Source organism: Poromitra crassiceps, assembly GCF_964638095.1.
Source record: "Poromitra crassiceps genome assembly, chromosome: 9".
NCBI classification, from domain to species: Eukaryota; Metazoa; Chordata; class Actinopteri; order Beryciformes; family Melamphaidae; genus Poromitra; species Poromitra crassiceps.
Genome location: NC_139630.1, coordinates 8,947,711 through 8,970,441, shown reverse-complemented (window position 1 = coordinate 8,970,441; position 22,731 = coordinate 8,947,711). Strand labels below are relative to the sequence as shown.

Sequence of the window (22,731 nt, the reverse complement as noted above, 5' to 3'; positions counted from 1 at the left end):
CCTCTATTGTTGATGCTCTTGCCAAATTGCAACATGTTTTTAGCATTATTCACATTCAGCTTTCTCAATTAAAGCTGGTTTTAAACGCTGATCAAAACCAGTGTGTAGTGCACTTCTCAAATGCAATGGGAGAAGCCTATATGAACACTGTCGACATTGTTACAGGGCAAAAAGTTTGAAGTAGTCTCCAGTTACAAGTACCTCAGTATTTGGCTTGATGACCACCTTTCTTTTAAGCCTCATGTCGTAAATCTCATTAAAAAGCTGAGACTTAAGTTTTATTAAGATTTTTAGAAATAAGCCTTGCTTCTCTCTTGAGGCCAGAAGAAGACTGGTTTCTGCTACCTTCTTACCGGTTCTGGATTATGGGGACTTGCTTTACATGAATGCTTCTGCTCATTGTGTGCATATCACAGTGCACTGAGATTTGTTACCAACTGTAAAGCCCTAACCTAACTCATCATTGTTCTCTTCATGCCAATTGTATGCAAACTGATATAGAAGCAAAGCAGGCTGGTGTAACAGGCCGGCCAGTCAGCAGTCTAGCTGAGCTCTGAGCCTTGCACCCAGTGCTGATGAAAGCGTTATATTTAAGCAATAGATCACGACAGGCCATGGTATATGCTCATTATACCACACCTAAGGGTCATGCTTATGGCGGAGGGCGAAAACACCCTTGTGTTGGTGTGGTATAATGAGCATATATCACAGTCTGAAGTGATCTATTGCTTTTATAAAACGGTTATCAAGTATGGCAATATGAAAATGATGATGATTATTATTATTGGGGGCTGAGGTTTGGGGAGGCTAATATGAGGCAAGTATTTGACCAGCTGTCTCACTTGTTTTAACGACCACTGAGGACATTATTATGTTCATAACAGCAATGCTATGCACTGACCGCACACAATAATGCAAAAGTGTGACCAATGATCACACACACCGCGGCGGACGTTACACGTTCACCAATATCCGCACTGATCGCAAACAATAACGCACCAGGGCACAGCTAGCAACACAACACAGTATAAAGGCCAACTATTAGCTCTTATAAATCACCATTATGTTTTAGTTATTAATATAAGTCTTATCATGACTACTGTATAGTGCAAATTAAAAGTATTCATATCAAGACAAACATGGCACGGCAGCCCATAATTATTGCCTTGCCATAATGCAGAGCAATATGCGACGCCTCGTCTTCGCATAGGCATCGTTGATCTCTTCTGTTTTAACGTGTTCTGTCAGGTCGCTCTCAATGTGAAGCAGGCTGAGTGTTGACAGTCTGCTGAGAACCATCTTTCACATGTTGCCGTGCCAATGGGGAAGAGAGAGCCAAACGGAAAAGTTTCTCATAGTTTGGATAGTGTCCAGAAGTTCGGTTTCATCATCAGTGACATCATCAGTGACATCACTGATGATGTCATGGCTACTGATGTCATAGACATGTGCATGACAAAAGCTCTTTACAGGAAGTACATGCACGGTGCGCCTATGTCCCGCCTGCCTTTGCTCCAGCCCATTACGTGGCTGCATCTCGCTCAATACTGCGTCAATTTCAAAAATTCTGCTCAGAGTAGTTAACTCATTCACTGCCAACAACGTATGAACACGTTTTCAGAATCCAGCTGTTCCCTGCCAACAACGTGTTTACACGTTTTTGGCATCGATTTTTTTTTTTTGACGGTGGGTTGTGCATCTAAGCCTTTTACATCTCTTATATAATTATTGGAGCCACCGAACGTTTACAACCCATTCCACCGACCCACTAAGTGGCAACAGTGCTCCTGGCTAGAGAAAGGAAAGCATTTTTTTAACTTGTCAAGCCATTCTCAGCCCAGCCATTCTCCTTTTCGCGCTGATTGCTGGCGATGCGGGATTGCAAATTTACATAATAGATTCAGCCGATCTACTATGATCGGGTGATAGATTACAGTTGGAGGAACACACTTTGAAACACGCAGCATAAATATGACCAGAATCGCAAAAACTTCTCTCAACCAAAACTCCAAACGAGCGAGTCCTTCCCGACTTCCTCAAACAGCGGCCCAGACATGCAGGCACAGGAGAGCAGCAAAGCACTGACTGGTGACAAGCTTGTCCGCCCACGGAGGGCGGAGTTGAAGCAACTCGAGAGGGAGGGAGAGAGAGAGAGAGAGAGAGAGAGAGAGAGAGGGAGGGAGAGCGAGAGGGAGGGAGAGAGAGAGAGAGAGCGAGAGGGGGAGGGAGAGAGAGAGAGAGAGAGCCAAAAATGAATGGTTAAAGTGACAGTTCCATCCAATTTCACAAAAAGCCGTTTATCTCTGAATATTCTTTTTCACGCTAAAACCATGCTGTATTCAACTGCTAATGCTTACATAACTACTAACTCTACAAACTAACTCTTTTAGACAGAGAAAGTACACATTCTATTAGTACTTTTGAGATATTGTATGTTCACAAACTCCAAGCTGAAACGAATCCTCGGCTCTTATAAAATGAGCCATAATCCTCAAAAAACGGCTTGGCAGAAGCTACCTACAGCAAAAAAAAACGTCTGGCAGTCAATGTGTTAAACATGTTAAACATAAAAAAATATTAAAATAAGGTCCAGGTTGAAAAATTATCCTTAACGCACCCTGCTCTTTGCTCCTTCCATCTATATACTTTCTTCTGTCCTTAGCGTCGGAAGCTCCCACCATCGTCCCGGAGCTGACCTGTGCCACCGGAGAAGGCGGAGCGTACCGAGGAACTGTTGCCGTGACGATCTCTGGGAAGCGGTGCCAGAGCTGGTCAGCCCAAATACCACACAAACACAACCGCACCCCCGACAACTACCCCTGCAAGTAAGTTTCAAAGAAAGCTTTTTATAAGGAAGGCTTATTTTAGACAGCATTAGAAACTATTTACCCAAATGGAATGAATGAAGAATCTAACTGTGTGGTGGCCTACAAAAAAACAAAATTTGACATTTTCATTTTTTGATATTTCCATAAATTATAAACTCTCCTGTATATATAGATATATACTGTACATACCTTTTTGAATGACAGTTTCAAATATATACATACTACAGCATGCGCTGGGACGCGTCATCAGCAGTGTTGGGCAAGTTACTTTCAAAATGTAATATACTACATATTACTAGTTATTTTCATTTGAAAGTAATACGTTACTTTACAATATTACTTTCTGTGTAGAGTAACTGATTACTTATTACACTACTTTTGCATTACTTTCACCAAAATAACAGCAGCAGCAGAATGACACTGCCGCCCCGGAACCATCCCGAAAAATAATTTCAACCGCCTTGAAGTCAGTGTAAACAATCCAAAATTCTAAATGTTATTCTTTTCCTTTGTTATTGTCATCTATAGTGGTTATTTGCATAAAAACACAGTTTGATTAGGAAATGATTGTATCTTTTTGAAATATCCATCTGGGCCCTTCTTGATCTAACTTCTTACCCTCTCTTTCTAAAAAAAAAAGAAAAAAGAAAAAAAAACTAAACTAAACACTGTTCCTTCAGAAGTTGTAGTTGTCATAGAATGTGTTGCATAGTTGATTGCTCTATTGCTGACAAAAATGTGTCAGCAATCAGTCAGCAGTCTAAGTCGCTTTGGATAAAAGTGTCAAGTGCCAAATGACGTAATGTAATGTAATGTAATGTAATGAAATATGTGCTTTGATTTAATCAAATGTAACTCAATTTGTAACTTGAGTTACTTGACAAAGTAACTGGTATAATATTACTGAAATCCTATAAGTAATAAGTTATATTACTGAGTTACTGCTAAAAGTAATATATTACATGTAATATGTTACTTTTGTAATGAGTTACCCCCAACACTGGTCATCAGTGATGTTAACTGGGGTCGTGGGGTGTTTCGGGTCTGTCAACATCATACACCCTCGCCCAGTAGACCCAGCCGAGGCCGATTACGACCCCGACCCGCGTCCCAGAAGCAGCCGCTCACGGATCAGCCTACTCTGTCTGCAGCGTTGCCCGCGAAAGGGTTGATCACACCCAATCCGCTGCAATAGAGTTTAGTGCTACACCGCAGTATTGCAAGACCCTTCGGTGCAAGGAGGTCTAGGCCCTGTGGGGTGATTCCAGGCCGGGCACCTCCTTCGTCTCACCAGAACCTCCCGTGGAAAAAGGCAATCCTACCATGCCGTACCATGGGCAGGGAGGATGCCTCAAGGAGGCCTGTGCGCTGCACGTCATTCGCCTGCGCCGAGCACCTCACTCTAGCCTGAAGGACCCCAGGCCGCGCCGATGTTTACGTAGATTTTCAGGAGGCTGATCCGTAGCGTTTGTGGATTTCTCCCTCATGAGAGAGCCAGGCTGGGGTGCTAAAACCCATCCCGTACCGGATGTCGTCTCTCCGACCATCAACTGTCTCTCCAGCTTGTCACCAAACTATACTTGGTTGTCACCTAGTCTATTCCTAAGTGTCACTGGCCAGGGGGAGCCAGGATTTTAGTTTCAAATATATACAGTACATACTACAGCATGCGCTGGGACGCGTCATCAGTGATGTTAACTGGGGTCGTGGGGTGTTTCGGGTCTGTCAACATCATACACCCTCGCCCAGTACACCCAGCCGAGGCCGATTACGACCCCGACCCGCGTCCCAGATACAGCCGCTCACGGATCAGCCTTCCTACTCTGTCTGCAACGTTGCCCGCGGAAGGGTTGATCATGCCCAATCCGCTGCAATAGAGTTAGTGCTACACCGCAGTATTGCAAGACCCTTTGGTGCAAGGAGGTCTAAGGCCCTCCTTAGATAGCTCTCAGATAAGAAGTTATGAGTATTTTAATCTGTTGTGTCTAAAAGTAAAACGTGAGAAAAATGGCTTTAAACATTCCACAACATTCCATTTTCTACAGTGGCATTCCACCAAAACCTTACAAATAAATACTTTCCCCTCTGTTTTATGAAAATAATTATTCACTATGAGCTTAATGTAACCAAATCACTCAAAATACCTGCAAAACTCGTTTCAGACCTACAGTACTTTGGCTCACTGCCCAAAATGTGTAGCAGCGACATGTGATGGTTCTCCCAGACAACCACTTTGGATTAACTTTCGAGTAGAACTTTTTTCCACCAGTGATGATTACAAGTCCAGAGAGCAACACTAGGTAACTGTGTAGATTGATGGACCCCAATGACAACGAGGGGTACCTTAGAATTTAGTGGACTTTGGCATGAAGTATGTGACAAAATTTGTGGACCACAAATTCCAGCAAGGTGATGTCAGTAAACTATACCCAGCAAACTCATTCTTTACAAACCACCACCAGTCGGTCACCTCTTTATACCAAAGGATACCAAAGGCACGAGAATGCCAAAAGATCTAAAGATGAGTCAGTTATATGTTCTCTTTCTTTCTTTCTTTCTTTCTTTCAGAGGCCTAGAGAACAACCACTGCCGTAACCCAGACAATGAAAGGATGCCCTGGTGTTACACCACCGACTCTGAAACGCGCTGGGAGTACTGCAAGGTGCCTAGCTGTGGGGACGCACCTGGACCAGGTATAGTGACCGTTGAATCATCATCAATCGTCAGTCATTTAATGAACAACCATGTTTTATAGACAGCTAGGCTACTCTCACAAAATGTTTTTTATTGATTTGTTTAGTAAACTTTTTAGCCTTGCAGTTACAGCCCTGGCCAGTAGGGGTACTGCAGCACCCTCAGCACCCCCACTTCCAGGGTCCCTTGCCGATGATGATGGTGAAATAGTAATGATGAGGGAGATGACATAGAAATGTCACACTATTCACCTAAATATCAAGCTCACACCAGAGTGACCAAAATGTATTACAAATGTAATATTAGATAAACAAACACAAGACAGGTCTTTTACGCATAATGCTTCTTTTCATACAAAACCATGTGTCTTTGGCTACGTTCACACAGCAGGCACAAGTGGCCCGAATCTGATCTTTTTTCCCCTAAGACTTAGGGGACTGACCTGAGTCACTTAGCCCCCGTTCACACAGGACGCCAAAGCAACGCTCAACCTAAGCTGTACCTACGCTGTACCCACAAGTTTCATTTCGGCGTCCTTGTTAACTCATTGAGTGCCAGCCACTTTTGGAGAACGGACGCTCCCAGTGCCAGAGTTTCAGAGCGTTTTCAGTGATTTCTCGAGGCCCACAGAATATTGTGTGATATTACTATGTAAACACCGAACACGCACAAAGAACGAGGAGACTCTATTGTATCATCAGCAAAAGAAAGTTTATTGATACCATTTTCCGTTCTTTAGTTATGAGCCGGAGAAGATAGGTTGTTTTCAGCAAAAACAGGCGTTTCAAATTAGAAGCTGAGATATTGAGCCTTTTGTGAAATGAAGCATTTCAAGCAAATCGCCGACTCTGAAGCTAATATTTTCTGACCTGAAACATCTGAACAGTAATTTCCTTCAATAAACAGCACCCCCACCCCCCTCAACTCCAAACTCCTCCTCCGTGGGAGTGTCTCTGGTGGCTTTGCTCGCTCTGCTGGCTGCTGCGTGTGTCAGGCGAGTCTCTGCTGCCTGCTATCAGGCAGGCTCTGCTGCCTGCGGATCCACGTTCGGATGGCGGCCGCTCGTCGGGGGAGTCTGGATGGGGCTCGCTGAGTTCGTCTGCGTTTCTGGGGTTTCGGTTGTGAGCTGGGATGAAGCTGCGTCCGATTCTAGGCTTTCTGCTGCGCGTCTATTTTCGGAGCGCTCAGCCTTGTGCGCCGGCTCCCAGCGCGACACTGAAAAGCCAAACCATTCTCATGAGAATGGTTTGGCTTTGGTTTTATTTTCTGGCGGCTAATCGTGTGGAGAAACTATGCAGCAGAGACAGAGGGGCTCATTTGTGGGAGCGGATTGACTGTTGTTCGCAGCTAACGTTGGCTCCAGGCAGCCAGAGCAATCTGTGCCGCTCTGGCTCATGCATCGGTTTCTCTTTCATCACGGGGCTTTTTCTGCTGTTTTTCCTCAACTTTCGCTAATCTGGAGAGCACTGTCGCCACCTAATGGGTCCGTAAAATAGGTTATACACCTTCAATAGCTACAATAGTTTTACAGGAGATGCACGAGGCTTTGATCCACGTCCCACCGTCAAAAAACGCAATTGACGACTTTAGTCGTCTTTGGCACTCTACGTTACTATTCGAATTGACGACTATAGTCGTCATTGGCACTCAATGAGTTAACAGGCGGAGCCATTCACACCACCCCCGCGCGTGTCACGCTGAAGCCTCGCCGAAGCCACGCTCACGCCACGCCGAAGCGATCACTCAGGACTGACGCCATGAGGGATGAAGTCAAGGGAGTTGTGGGCGGGTTCAAGGCGCGAGAGTAGACGCTGAGAGGAAAAGAGAAGGCGTCTTGTGTGAACAGTAAGGCGTACGTTCAGCTTGTGCTGCTTCAAGCTTCAGTTCTGCTTACGTTCGGCGTCCTGTGTGAACGAGGGCTTAGGGCCTAAGTGACTCAGGTCAGTCTTTTCCATGACTGTGTAATCCGACCTGGGCTACTTTCAAATGTGGGAAAAAATCAGATTCAAATCAAATTTTCTGGAATGTGACCTCGGTGTGAACAGACATGTGTCCCGTATAAAACTTCAATGTGAGTTCTACGTCACTCCAGAGTGACATTCATCAATATTCTGCGCTGGTGGGAGGTCCAGGTGGGCAGATTGTGATTACAGACATGGAGGACAGCTGCGACGGAGCTAATTAGTGGAGGGACAGTGAGGTTTTAAACCTCATAAGTATTTGGGGGTGACACTTCTGTGCAAGCAAAACTTGAGGGGTCGCCTGTAGTGAGTGTCTTGCCGTGAGTCTTGTGGAGAAGCGCTGACAGATGTAGTTGAAAGTATCCCTTGACATCCTGAAATTTTTGATGAACTGTTTCAGTGTAGGCATGCACGTCACGGTCCCACCACTCCTGGCTTCGACTCTGCATCCACAAACTCTGTACAGAAGTAGCATCTATTGCTCCACAGAAAGCCATCATTAACATTTTGTCTCTCTTTCTCCTCCTCCTCGCTATCATCTGCTCCCGTACTCGCTGGCTTCCACTGCACAATAACTTATAAATTAAACCGTAAACAACATATGAAACAACACCGTCAGCTACCACCATGTTTACTGCTGTCTTCTTCCTGGTTTGTGTAGAACAGCAGTGTGCTGCGTGTGACGTTATTGTTGTTCTTCTGCGCATGCAGGTCACTTCAGGGCTGTGACCTGTTCACACTGGAATCTGATATTGGCCACTTTTAAAAAGTCTGTGTGAACAGCCACACAAAAAAATCTGAATTGAACACTAAGGTTTGCAGTGTGAACGTAGCCTTTGTCTATGAGACGGGCCCTGAGTTTAACAAACTCTGACTTAGAGACGTCTGTGAGTGTTTTTTCCTCATCTCTTCCTCCTCTTCCTGTTTTGTATGCATCACTCTGCTCTCTTGTCATTGCCGCAGATGAGCCTGTGATTCCCCCTGAGGAGGAAGATTGCTATGAGGGGAACGGCTCAAGCTACCGTGGAGTAACATCAGAGACCATCAGCGGAAAGAAATGCCAAGGCTGGAGCTCCATGACTCCTCACAGCCACCGGAAAACCCCACAGATCTTCCCTGCAGCGTGAGTCACATACTATTTTCTGTGTACTAGCAGAATACTAGCAGTTTATCAGGCTGCGCAGCATCGCAGGATCATGCATGTTTGTGCAAGTGTGCAGGCCTCTCACAGAGTTGGCATGCAGCCTCTTCTCTCTTTCCCCAGAAAGTTTTCATAGTCCACTTCCCTGGCTGATTCCAACTCCGCTCACCTGTGTGCTCCTCCCCTCTGGAGCTTTGCATGGTGCTAGTAGTAGTTTGACACAATGTAAAATCCACATAAAAAAGCTTCAAATGAAGACAGTACATTTACAAATCTGCCGAGGATTAAGTACACAATAAAGCCAAAGGCTTATTTCCATTGACTTATTTTGGCCACTTTGCCATTTTAGTCAGCCCTAATTACCTACTTAAAAAGTCTGGCTCCGTTACGTCACCCGTGGGGCTGCTCTTTACACTTCCTGAAAGATTCAGCGTGTTCAAATGGCATAGCTGTGTAGACGAACACAATTTCTGCTCTCACACACACAGACACTTTGCATTGTTATTACTAGCAGAATACCCGTCCCTGTGTGACCAGTGGAGGCTGTGCAGCCATACCCGTGCAGTGTATCGATTATTTAATGTTGCGTCTTTGCACGCCCGCCCGTATGGACTGTGTGCTGCAGGCTGGCTAGCATGGACAGCGCGTCTCGTAAAATGCGTTGAAAGCATCCCCCCAACAGATACAAAAACATGAGCATATATGTGTTTGATGTATATACTGTAATGTGAGCTGTCAGTTCACCTACACATTACTATAGAACAGCATATCAGGATGTGATGTGGGTGGGGCCGTGGGGTGGTGGAGTGAGCACGGTCCCTTTAAGAAGGCAGTCTTGGAAGCCTGGGCGGAAGCGGGGAAGCAGACAGACTGAATGTGTGTTGATGTGTGAAGCTGACACTGCTGCTAATAAAGCTGAGTTTGAGCAATATCGTTTCGCCTGAAGACTGATTTGATAGTCAACAAACAACGTGAGAGTTAAGTGACCTTGCGGCTCGTTACAATACAAAGAACTGGCGCGATCGGATTTGTGATACATGCATTTTAAAACAATACCGTACTGATTTCCTTCTCCCTGGAGCTGTCTAGTCTGGAGCGGTTTCCACTGCTTCTGCACCTGGAGGCGTAACCAAGAAAACGGAAACAGTCTACCGGAAACATGTGCACCAAAAGATCTTCTGTGTAGCCATTAGCTTGACGCAAGGTTACGTTAGCTAGAGCCTGATAACATGAACAACACAACACAGCACCACAAGTTAGTACATAAAACAAAACGTTTATGCAATATGGCATCACCGCCACCATCGCCTGACACCGGTCAAAACGGTGAATGAGGATGCGACGAGACGAAAGAGGTATCGTTAACATATGTTTGTTATCTGGCGTTATAATTGTCACAATCGGACGGTCGGTACCTCCATCTTTTGTTTCGTTGTATTTTCTCATTCTGTTTCCTCTCCCCTGAGAGCTCCTCACCCCATCTCACAGGCAGCCAGACTGTGGGAGCTCCGCCCCCGGCTGATTCATGTTGCGCAATAGTCCCTTTTCACAGGGGCCATTTTGTGTCGAAAAGGCAGGGTAAACACAGCTGCAAGCAAAACAATAATGAGGGTTTCCAACTTACAATCATGGAAGTTGGAAACTATCATTAGTGTTTTGCTTGCACCTGTGTTTACCCTGCCTTTTCGACACAAAATGGCCCCCGTGAAAGGGTCTATCGGCTATTAATCGGCCATACTTACCTAATTCAAATATCCGCCTGCGTTAGGCCAACTGCAGGGGTGATCTTTACACTTCCTGAAAGTTTCAGCCCGATCGCACATAGAATTGCGTAGCTGTGGCCGAACAAATTTCTGCTCGCTCGCTCGCTCACTCACTCACTCACTCACTCACTCACTCACTCACTCACTCACTCACTCACTCGCTCACACAGAAACGTCTCGTTCTTATTATAGGAGAGGATTATAGGATAGGACTGACATGGGTTTTTGAGCCGATACAGATAGTTATTGTCAGCAACATGACACAGGTTTACAATGACAGCTGTTAGTTGAAACATATTTTTGATGGTTGAATCGGATTATTGTATGCAACAACAACAAAATTGCATTTGAATTTGTATTGTCAAATCTGAAATTCAATGCAGAATTTGTATTTTCAAATTGAATGTAGCCTAATGGTTTGAATTTGGTCACTCTTGCCTTCAATGGTTACTTCAAACTAGTTAAAAATTCAAACCTCAATACGCCGTCAATTTCTGTTACAAATCCATTTCAAGTCCTCACACATCCAGGGATTTAGGTGGGTGTGGTGGATAGCTTGAGGTGAGTTTGTCTTAGGTTACTGGTACTGATCTCAATGCAAAAATGTCTTTGAGTGGTGTTGGTTGTTGGACTCATGGACAGTTTCATTATATGCCTATTTTGCATGTGAATCTAAGGTATCACTTCTGTAGTTTGGTTAGCCTAAAGCTATCTAGCTAATGTTTGCTAGCTAAGCTTGTAACCTATTATTGACATCTTAAAACTGCTCTTTATTTAAGCATAGCCTTCTTAAACAAATAGTTCATGATGTACTCACCCATGGTGATGGGGATTCTTTTGATTTCCAAAATGAAAGCACTTTCTGGAAGCACACACGTTTTGAACCCCAGGATGATAATAATAATGGGAACTGCCAGCCAAGTACAGCACAGTCACTGAGTAGCTCCACTATAATTATGCTGTTAAAGGAATAGTTCACCCAACAATTCACTCATTATCTCCTCACACCCATGCCAGCTGAAACTCGTGTGAAGTTTGTTTACTGCCTCAAAAAATAACCGAAAACAACAATAAACTTGCTCCATGCAGCATGTGTCCAGAAGCCAATCAATCCCAAAGTGACAGACATTGACACCATTATGGACATTGACACCATTATAAACTGCACTGAAGATCCAGGTTGTCTCTGTGTGCAGGGACCTCAGGAGGAACCTGTGCAGGAACCCCGATGGAGACCGAGCTCCCTGGTGTTACACCACTGACCCCTCTGTCCGCTGGGAGTACTGCAACTTGGAGAAATGCTCCACCAATGCTACAATACCCACCAGACCCACCAAACCTCAAGTTCCCATCACGGTCAGCACCCAAACCCCACCACAAAGAGGTGAATCATCCACGTGTTCATTTGTGTTTGACATAAATTAAAACGTTTGTTTCTTTCATTCACTCACTCACTCACTCACTCGCACTCGCACACACACACACACACACACACACACACACACACACACACACACACACACACACACACACACACACACACACACACACACACACACTCACTCATTCACTCTCTCTCACACACACACACACACACACACACACACACACACACACACACTCACTCACTCACTCACTCTCTCACTCATTAGGGTGGCTAGATCCCAGCAAAATGTTGGACAAATAGTTGTGTAGGACAATGTCGGACACGTTACCAATGCTGGGTTGGGTTGTAACGATTATTTTCATTATCGAATAATCTGTCAATTATTTTAGACTAATCGATTAATTGTATGGTCTATTATATATATATATATATATATATATATATATATATATATATATACTCTATGTATATACTAGGCATCTCGCATGCTATGCACGCTCTATTCCTAGGCTTGCCCGCTGTGCGGACTTGCCTGCCCTGCAGCCCGCATACGTAGCTCGGCCGCTGCGTGGCCTCGCTTGCCTGCCTTATTGGCGGGTGCACAATGTGTCCCTCTATCTCTCCCTCAGTCTCTCGCCCTCTCTCTCCCTCTCCTCCCTCTCCCTCCCTCTCTCCCTCTCTCTATATATATATTAGGGCTGTGCAATAAAATCGATACAGCAATATATCGCGATACTTTTGTCTGCGATACTGTATCGATACTGTATCGATATTTCCCCCTATCGAATTTTTTGCACAGCCGTGTGGTCAGTGACACAATAAGAATACTTTTTATTTCAATGCGTTCAGTAACACACTCAACACTCAGTAGTTTTGACTGAATTTGTCCACTAAGTTATTAATATGAAGTGATGTGCATATTATTACACTACCTGGGTGGGTGTGTTGTATTTTTAGCTCTATTTTGTAATTTTCAGTAAATTATGTAGAGTATTGCAATATATCGCAATATGTATTGTATCGCAATGTATCGTGATACAATCGTATCGCGACCCATGTATCATGTACGGCAACCATTTTAGGGCATCCTCGTCCGTCAGAGTATAGGCTATCGTTCCTCAGTCTAAGCGTTGTCAGTTGTCATGTCTCCTATAGTAAACCGTCGAGTGCTCTGAAACACCTTCACTCCTCACGTCTCACACAAAAACGTTGTCGATCCTCCTGCAGACTATAGCTGTCAGGCATCACTCCTCACGTCTCACACAAAAACATTGTCGATCCTCCTGCAGACTAGCTGTCAGGCATCACCCAAACTAGCTGTCAGTCATCACATGAAAACGCTGTCATTCGTTGTTTTGAAGAACCAGGACTGTTAGCATCGATGATTTCCGGACTCGTTCCTGCGGCTCTCTATATTGTCTCACGGTAGTAGCGTCGTCTAAAGCAGCTGGTATAGTAGGCACCGTGACGTTTAGGCACCGCGGTAGACGGGAGGAACCGGTAAACCGTGCAACACTACAAGTGAAAGAGGCAGGGACTGGCAGGGCTGCATCCAAAAGGTGCAGGGACTGCAGCCACAACCAGGGGGAGCTGCAGCACCCACCTTCCTGTGCCCATGTCAGAAAGTAAGACAAAACGTTTGTTCTTAGAAATTAGTCTGTTTGTCTCTCTCTCTGTCTCTGTCTCTCGCTCTGTGTGTGTGTCTCTCTCAGTGGTTTGGCTTTTGAAAACTAGAGCCACTCAAAATGTGGGACATCATCTCAATATGTGGGACATGGGAAAAGGCATGAAAATGCTGTGCAGTGCCACACAAAATGGGACATCTGGTCACCCCATCACTCACTCATCCATACTCCCATTCATAGTTCCCCATTCATTTCTCCACAGACATTTCGAGAAATCCTTATGTAACAAGTTTTAAGGCTGGAACACACACACACACACACACACACACACACACACACACACACACACACACACACACACACACACATACACATACACACACAAACAGACTGGGGAAACAACAATCCTCAGGATGTTTGGTAGTGTTAACAAAAATTGTCACATACTTAATGCCAAAGCAGTCTCTGATAATCAAACCCAATAAGTGATTAGCCTTCAACACAATGGTCCCTGTGAATGGTATAAAGCTCTACCATAACCATTAGATTAGCCTGTATGCAGACAATGTTATTTTGTACATTGAAGATTCACAGTTATCGTTACCTGCAATATTCTTGCTTTTGTCAAAGCTTTGAACATCTGGCCATTCATGCATTTATTTTTTCATTCATTTGTTCACCTATTCAGTTGTTCACCCACTTGCCTAACCCATCCATCCGTCCCTGTTCCTACTCTCTCTGCCTGTTGCTGTCAGACTGCAAGGTGGGGAATGGCGCGACGTACCGCGGCCCGACCTCCATGACCATGCTGGGTGTCACCTGCCAGGCCTGGAGAGCTCAGAGCCCCCACCAACACAACAGCTTCACCCCCGCAACACACCCCGACAAGGGCCTGGAGGGCAATGTGCGTGTGTGTGTGTGTGTGTGTGTGTGTGTGTGTGTGTGTGTTCTTGTACTTCTTGTTATCCAATTTTGCGTTGCAGATGTTCCAATTGAGGGCATCTTGATCAGTCTTCACTTCTACAAGGGTTACGCAGGGGGTTCCAAACCTTTTTTGGCTTGTGGCCCCTCTTTGACGTCACAAAGCTCTAGTGACCCCAGACATTCAAAACAGACAATTCCCTGTGAATATTTATTTGTTTTCGATTATGTAATTTGTAATCAGAGGCACAATAGCCAGGACGAGCCACAGATTAGTGCACAAAGTCAGGATTTTATTTTCCCAGTGCAGGATATGTACAGGTGTACTTGTATTGACAAGGCTGCAAATGAATGCTGAACAATATTGCTGAAAAAACATATTGCTGAACAGGCCACCTCCCTAATAAAGAAAGACTTACCTATTAATAAGGTGGTCATATGTTATGGTTCTATCCATGACAGTTATGTACTGTATATTTACATGTTGCCATTTAGCTGAAGTGTTGGAAAATGTAGGATACGTTCACTTGTTTTAAATTGTGTGTGTTGTTTTTATTACAATAATTATTATTTGTATTGATCAATTAAGCCTGTGTAATTGTTGATAATTCATTAATTTCCCCAAGGTTGTGAAAGCCTGGGTGGTAAGGGTAATTTTATAGTTAAAGTCAAGGACTTGGGTTTAGATCAGTGCCCAATTCAGCCTGCCTATTTCTGACGCCTATGCGGAAATTGCATTCTTTCAAATGGCCAGTGGGGGTCACAGCTTGTGTAGCACTCCCGGGAACATCCATTCAACTATATGGGAAACGAGCCAACTTCTCTCTCGGTCTATGTCTTAAATAAACACTTTCCAAATTAGTTTATGGTCTGAAAAAACAATTTCAAGTCTTTTTCATGCTCTAACGCGCTCCGTTTTCCAAATGATAGCCCCATTTTGAGGAAAATTGACGACAAACATCGGATAATAAGAACAGTAATACTTCCGACCGGTAGAGGCAACAATGTGCCGCAAGGCATCAGGTAGCAAGTAATAGTTGAGCAAATTATCAGAAAATAGCGTTACTTTATGATATTTTAATAATGTTAGTAGACACACGTAACTATATAGATACCATACATCTAACATCCATAACATGGCGGACCATTTAACGTTATTTATACCGTTAGATAAAGCCTTAAGCCTTCTCTGTATTCAGACCATTCAGACCATTGGATTCAGCACAGAAACCGGAGTACGTTATAACGTTTTAAATAGAGTCACGTTATAAACAACTAACCAACGCTGGGGGTCCGTATGGAAACAGTGTTACTCGAAATGGTTAAAAGTTAAATCAATTTGGTCATTCATTGCCGTTTTACTGCAATGTAAAGTAAGTAGCGTTAGCCGCTAAATTAGCCAAAGTAGCTGACTACCCATAATGCATTATGGCGATAAGGTAGACAGGGCAAATTCAGAAACTCCCCCGGCAGCCGCTAGGGGCAGCCGCCCCCACCCCTCGTACTTCCGTGTAGCATAATTCATTCAACCAATCAAACGAAATCAAACAATATCCGGAAGTTAGCTTCATTTTGCTGTGTCAAAGTCAATGAGCTATGTTGGTCCATTATATATAGGTCAATGGTTTAGATGGACAGTTATTGTAGAGGTTTGGGAATGAATTAGCGTGTTAATGTATCCCAAATGTAAATGCTATCTTTATGCCATCTAATTTACATTCAACTTCATGTTTTTAAAGTCAGTCCTATTTGAACAGTACAACAGTTGGTTAAATCAGCATAATGTTTCCTAGTCAGTTGATTCCTTCTCCTTTTATGCCTCTGTCAGAACTGCAGAAACCCAGACAGTGATGTAAACGGGCCATGGTGTTACACTACAGACAGGAACAAGAAATGGGATTACTGTCAGCTCCCCGACTGTGGTATGTGAACATAATCTGTTTGTTGGACATTACAGCGCATTGTTTTAACGATTTATTGATACATTCATGTATCAATATACTAAACAGTGGGACATGTCACAGAAGATGTTCATGTGCATGATATTCATAATGTATTAAAAGTGCTATGTGTAGGATTGTAACCCTGTAAAGCCTGAACCATCAAATAATTGTCAGGACATTCTAATCCTTTGAAACTGGAATGTTTATTGGATATTTTGGCAAAAAGAAAGAAAGATGATTGATAGATTGAAGATAAATAGATAAATTACCTTAATTTGATAGGCACATTTTCAACATGATTTTACTGTAAAATAGGTCACACAATATTAAGTAATTATACTGTACGTTGCATCAATTCAAATTGTTAGTGATACTTCAATTGGAATACCATATTATTCAATTGAAGGTCCTCTGATCTGGCCCTTGCATTCTGCCCCCTTGAGGTTTGCACCAGGTTTTTCATGAAAATAATGATCAAACTGATTATGTAGAGGTCTCAAGAACGTGCATGAAATATCAAAAATGATTCACTCACCACCCCTAACCCCATATGACCTGCTCCCTATTTCGGAATCATGTACTTCTCGACTCTGCATGTTTGGAAATGTCATTTACCCATCTGATAGGAATGAGGTCAAAGCATTTCATGCAAAATCCAACTCTAATACCACGTTCAAGCCAACTCAGAACACAATAAAAAACATTTGGGTTATCCAATAACCCAGGTTTTACCAGTGAGAACAAGGATTCTCACATATGCTGAAGCTGCCTGAGCAGCGCTGAACTGAATGCTTTTTTACTCAACCTTGCAAACCACCCAAGTGCACATGAAGGCAACTTGGCCTACCCTGGCAGGTGATTGGTGTGGCCACCCACCTCCCCCTGTGATGTGTCGCTGTACACATCTAGCGCCTATTTGCCAGGAAACTGCATTTTTAAAGTGCATTCAGCCCACGACAATGCGTACGCAAAGGACAGCAAGGCTGGCTGGTGAGAACCCTCGTTCTCACTCGTAAAACCTGGGTTATAGGATAACCCTAACATTTACTTTGTTTCAAACTCGGATTCTCACATTATGCTGTATACCCACTGACCAAAACCGTGTTTTGCCCCATACTGGAAACATGTTACATTACATTACATTACATTACATTACATTACGTCATTTGGCAGACACTTTTATCCAAAGCGACTTACAATAACACATTTTTGTCAGCAATAGAGCAATCAACTATGCAACACAGTCTATGACAACTACAACATCTGAAGGAATAGTGGTAAAGTTAAGTTAGTATTTTTTTTTTTTTTTTTTTTTTTTTAGAGAGAGAAAGAAGTTAGTTCAAGAAGGGCCCAGATGGAGTATGAAAAGGTGTGTCTTTAGTCTTTTCCGAAAGATCAGCAGTGATTCAGCCGTCCTGACTGAAGGTGGAAGCTTATTCCACCATTGAGGTGCCAGGGACGAGAAGAGTCGTGATCGAGATGAGCAACTTTTTTGCCCCCGTAGCGAAGGAGGGGCGAGGCGTCCTACACTAGTGGAGGAGCGAAGGGAGCGCTGAGAGGTTTGGAACCTGACCATAGTTTGCAGGTACAGAGGAGCTGTCTGGTGTACTGCCCTGTAGGCCAGTACCAGTGTCTTGAATTTGATGCGTGCTGAGATGGGAAGCCAGTGAAGGTCCCGGAAGAGGGGAGGGACATGAGAGAATTTGGGTTGGTTGAATACCAGACGGGCTGCAGCGTAGGCCGGCCAGGAGCACGTTGCAGTAGTCCAGGCGGGAGATAAGTGACTGGACCAGGAGTTGAGTCGCTTCCCTTGTGAGAAAGGGACGGATTTTGCGGATGTTGTAGAGGGAGAACCTACAGGAGCGTGCTGTCGCAGCTATGTTGGCTGAGCAAGACAGCTGGTTGTCGAGGATCACCCCAAGGTTCTTAGCTGTTTGGGAGGGAAGCACAGTGGTATTGTCAATGAAGATGGAGAGATCTGCAAGAGGGCAGTCTTTCCCTGGGAGGAAGAGTAGCTCTGTTTTACCAAGATTGAGCTTGAGGTGGTGGGCAGACATCCAGTCACCAATGTCTTTGAGGCATGCAGAGATGCGAGCCTTGATGTGGGTGTCAGGGGGGGAAGGAAAGGAAAAGCTGGGTTTCATCAGCATAGCAGTGATAAGAAAAGCCATGAGATGAGATCACATGGGCAAGAGATCTGATATAGAGAAGGAAAAGTAAGGGGCCCAGGACTGAGCCCTGGGGGACACCGGTGGTAAGAGGGCAGGATCTGGAGAGGGACCCTCTCCATAAGACCTGGTATGAGCGGTTAGAGAGATAGGAAGCAAACCAGGAGTGTGCAGAACCTGAGATGCCGAGGTCAGACAGAGTGGAAAGAAGGATTTGGTGGTTGACTGTATCGAAAACAGCGGACAGGTCAAGGAGGACAAGGACAGAGGAGAGGGAGGAGGCCTTAGCAGTGTGAAGGGCCTCTGTGACAGCAAGAAGAGCAGTCTCAGTGGAGTGAGAAACCTTGAAACCGGACTGCAGAGGGTCCAGGAGGTCATTCTGGGAGAGATAGAGAGAAAGTTGGTCGGACGCTGCTCGTTCAAGGGTTTTGGAAAGGAATGAGAGAAGAGAGACAGGTATGTAGTTCTGAATAGCAGTAGGGTCAAGGGAGGGTTTCTTAAGCAGAGGCTTGACTCTTGCAGTCTTTAGAGCAGGCGGAACAAGACCAGAGGACAGAGAGGAGTTTATGAAGGTAGTGAGGAAGGGAGATATGTTAGGTGAGATGGTTTGGAGGAGAGAGGAAGGGATAGGATCGAGGGGGCAGTAAGTGGCATGTTTAATCCTGTTACAAAGTCGGGCATTTTAACATGGGGTAAATGCCTACTGCACCCAGCCCCAGGTGGCCATTCGATGAACTACAGATTTCAAGAACACTTCCTGGACTTCAGGTGGGAAGGTCTAAGCTTGCCCATCCTTGCTGCCCAAAGGGGCCTCAGAGCAACCCTCTGACCTACGGATGAGTAACACGGGGCATCAATGTATCCATGGGCAATCCCGATACAGTCATACAGGCGTATGGCCAAGGAGGCATTAACGTCTGGTGGCCGACAAAACCCCATGCGCAGAGGACGCATTGGCCACATCAATACTGTATTACCTTACAGAGGTGTGTGGCGTGGACCACACACACCTGCACAGACACACAGCACAACAATGCCCACAAAGTCGAGTCACCTCGAGTGGAGTGCGCCTTAAAACCCTCTGGAATAGGGGCTGCACGATTAATGGTAATAAAATCACTATCTCAATTCATACCTCTATGTCTATGCGATCTCGTTCCTGAATCTAGTTAGTTAGCTAGTGGACCAGCCCACTTCTCTCCACAGGGTAGATGCTAGTGGACCAGCCCACTTCTCTCCACAGGGTAGATGCTAGTGGACCAGCCCGCTTCTCTGCACTCAGCAGCCAACTCTGAGTATTTTGCCTTCTTGCGTCGATCCGTAGGCAACCTGCATTCCCTTCTCCCAAGGGATGGTGAGCTCCACAAGCAGGACGGTCTTTGGAGCAGCAGAGCGAAGCACTATGTCCAGCCGGAGTGGTGTAGCAGTGATCCCAGGAGGGAAACGCAGCTGCTTGTCGATGTCGACCCTCATACTCCAATCCCTTCCAGGAGAAAGGAGACTTGGAGGGCCTTGCGAGCTGGTGTCTCCTGCACCCTCTCCCTGCCTGATGAACTTGATGGAGTGCTTTATGGCTGCAGAGTCAGACTGGTTGTTATTTGCAGCTTGCCTGCAGGTTTCCAGAACTTCGGCTAGCTTCCTCAGGACCTGGTCGTGCCGCCATCTGTAGCGTCCCTGCATTAGCCTCGTTTTACACCGTGACAGCTGCACACTGGCGCTGATTGTGTTGCAGACACAGGTCGGCCCAGGTGACCGGTCTTTTGAGAGTGCCCTCCCACGTGGTCCGTTTTCCCTGTCGACCCTGTGACACGGCCTTGATTTTGTATTGCTCCTGCTCTGCCCTCGTCACCTCTTCTACAACCATGGCTTTTCGTTCTTTCCTCGTGGACTTGGACCAGAGGCGTGGACACCTTACGCCCACATATCAGCACAAATCCCTATCCTGATAATAAGGAGGACATATACAAGATATTTGTTTCTGAAACGGAGACAACTCCAACTTTGGATGACCCAAAACGAGACGCCAGGATTTATTATTCTCCCCGGGTCAACATACAGCGTCAGGCGCTCCACCGTCAACACAACACACTTCCTTTGCCTGCCTTCAAAATAAAAGCTCTGTACTGCATAGCCATATAGCTGAGAAAATAACCACTGACAGCCTTCACCATAGAAATATCTAGGGATGTCCGATATTATCGGCCTACCGATATTATCGGCCGATATTAGCATAAAAAATTGATATCGGAAAATATCGGTATCGGTTTTCATGCCGATATTTATTTATTTTTAAATACAGGGGGAGTCTCACTGAGAGCAATGCTCTCTTTTTCAGGAGCGCCCTGTTCACATTCACACACACATTCATACCTGGAAGCTGACCAGTACAACCACAGTCTGATCTGTTGGCCACTGAGCAGCTCCACTGGAGCGGTTGGGGTTAAGGGCCTTGCTCAAGGGCACCTCAGTGGTGGTAATGAGGGAGGGGCAAGCGCTGCCTTTTCACTTTCCCCACCCAGATTTATCCTGCCGGTCCCGGGGATTGAACCGACGACCTTCTGGTCACAAGCTCGCTTCTCTAACACTTACAACTTTAACACAACATGCATATTATTAAACTCTTCAGCTACATTAAGCTACATTATGTAACTTGTTACGTGAAATTTTGGTGGAAAAAAAGCCCGCTTATATCGGTATCGGTTGATATCGGTTGATATCGGTATCGGAAATTAAGAGTTGGACATTATCGGATATCGGATATCGGTAAAAAAGCCAATATCGAACATCCCTAGAAATATCTTACACTGGCAACATTTCCTCTAACAATGCAACAAGCCTGTTTTTCTGATTTTCACCTTACCTGCAGTGTGGACTCTGCTAGCCTTTTGTTTTGTTAGCATGTTGCCTTCGGGTGCTTGTCGTGTTCACCGTGGTGGATCAATTGTTTCTGGCCTGGGCAAAGTTTGCACTTTACCATCACATTTACGTGCAACAATTTGAAGTATGTGCATAATCCACCCGTCAAAAGTTGTAGACTCAACAAGAAACTTTAAATGATTAACGTTAGATGTGTTTAACACATTGAGTGCCAGCGACGCCATATGGCGTCATTAGAAATTTACCGTAGAGTGCCAGCGACGCCAAATGGCGTCAATAACTCGAAATTGTTTTTTTGACGGGGGGGTGTCCATCTCAGCTTCTTACATCGCCTCTTACAATATCAGAGGTATTGAATGTGTCTAACCTATTTTACAGAACCCTTAGGTGGCGACAGCGCTCTCCAGATGAGAGAACGTGGAGTGAAACACACAGAAGAAGTCATTGGGGAAAAGGAAATCGCATCGCATCCGTCCGTATGCAGCGGCTTCATTGAAGCATTTAGCTGTGCCCCTGCAGCAGCCAATCTGCTATCACAATTGAGCACCTCGGTGTCCGCTGCAACAGCCTCCGTGTCCGCTGCAACACCCATTCGCATGATCAGCCGTGGATTTGTTATTATTCTCAACTTGAAGCATGGGAGCTGGTACACGCGGCTGTAAAAAAGCTGGATCTAGCGGACTTTTTCAGTGCTGAGCACAGGCAGAGAAAACAGCAGAGCAGAGCAGAGCAGAGAGACACTCCTCCCACAACGGGGGGGGGAGGAGGAGGGGGGGAGGTGGGGCACGCAGAGCAGCACACAGCACTGACCCAGACAGACCCAGACAGGAGGACAGGGTTGGCAAACGCAAGCCAGAATATCCGATGCCCACCAGCAGCAAAAGATCAGCAAGAAGCTGCAACCAGCAGCGCACGCAGGGGCCAGCGCTGCTGGTTTCAGCTAAAAATATTATTCTTCCAAACAAAATTCCCTTGCCTTCACTGTTTTATTGAAGGAAATTATTTTTGAGGTGTGACTACATCAGAAAATTAGCTTCAGAGTCAGTGATGTGCTTGAAATGTTTAATTTCACAAAACGCTCATTATCTCAGCTCGTAGAAAAAAAGGTCTGTTTTTCGTTCAATCAAGCTATCTTCTCCGGCTCATAACTAAAGAACGGAAAATGGGATCAATAAACTTTTTTTTGCAGGTGATAGAAGAGAGTCTCATCGTTATTTGTGCGTGTTCAGTGTTTACATAGTAATTATTAAAGAAATGATATGACTGTTTTAAAATGCATTGCGGCCTATGTGGCACAGCAAGCAACCTTTTGCCCAAGGGCCGTGGCACTCAAAGTGTTAATAGAGCTGTATCGGGTCTAGCAGCTGATCAGCAGCTCAGACAGCCTCAAACAGGAGGTGATTGACAGCTCTATAATTCGCAT

General features: G+C 45.0%; 1 protein-coding gene across 1 annotated transcript in view; it reads left to right on the top strand.

Moving 5' to 3' along the window:
• The window catches only part of plg (plasminogen), a gene marked incomplete at both ends in the record, with an annotated part of 51,393 nt that overhangs the window by 21,765 nt on the left and 6,897 nt on the right, over window positions 1–22,731 (top strand). Inside the window, 6 exons of the mRNA XM_083643221.1 lie at window positions 2,663–2,825; window positions 5,397–5,521; window positions 8,447–8,606; window positions 11,584–11,794; window positions 14,088–14,303; window positions 16,149–16,242. Coding sequence (XP_083499347.1) covers window positions 2,663–2,825; window positions 5,397–5,521; window positions 8,447–8,606; window positions 11,584–11,794; window positions 14,088–14,303; window positions 16,149–16,242 — 969 coding nt within the window. The remainder of the gene's footprint in view (window positions 1–2,662; window positions 2,826–5,396; window positions 5,522–8,446; window positions 8,607–11,583; window positions 11,795–14,087; window positions 14,304–16,148; window positions 16,243–22,731) is intronic.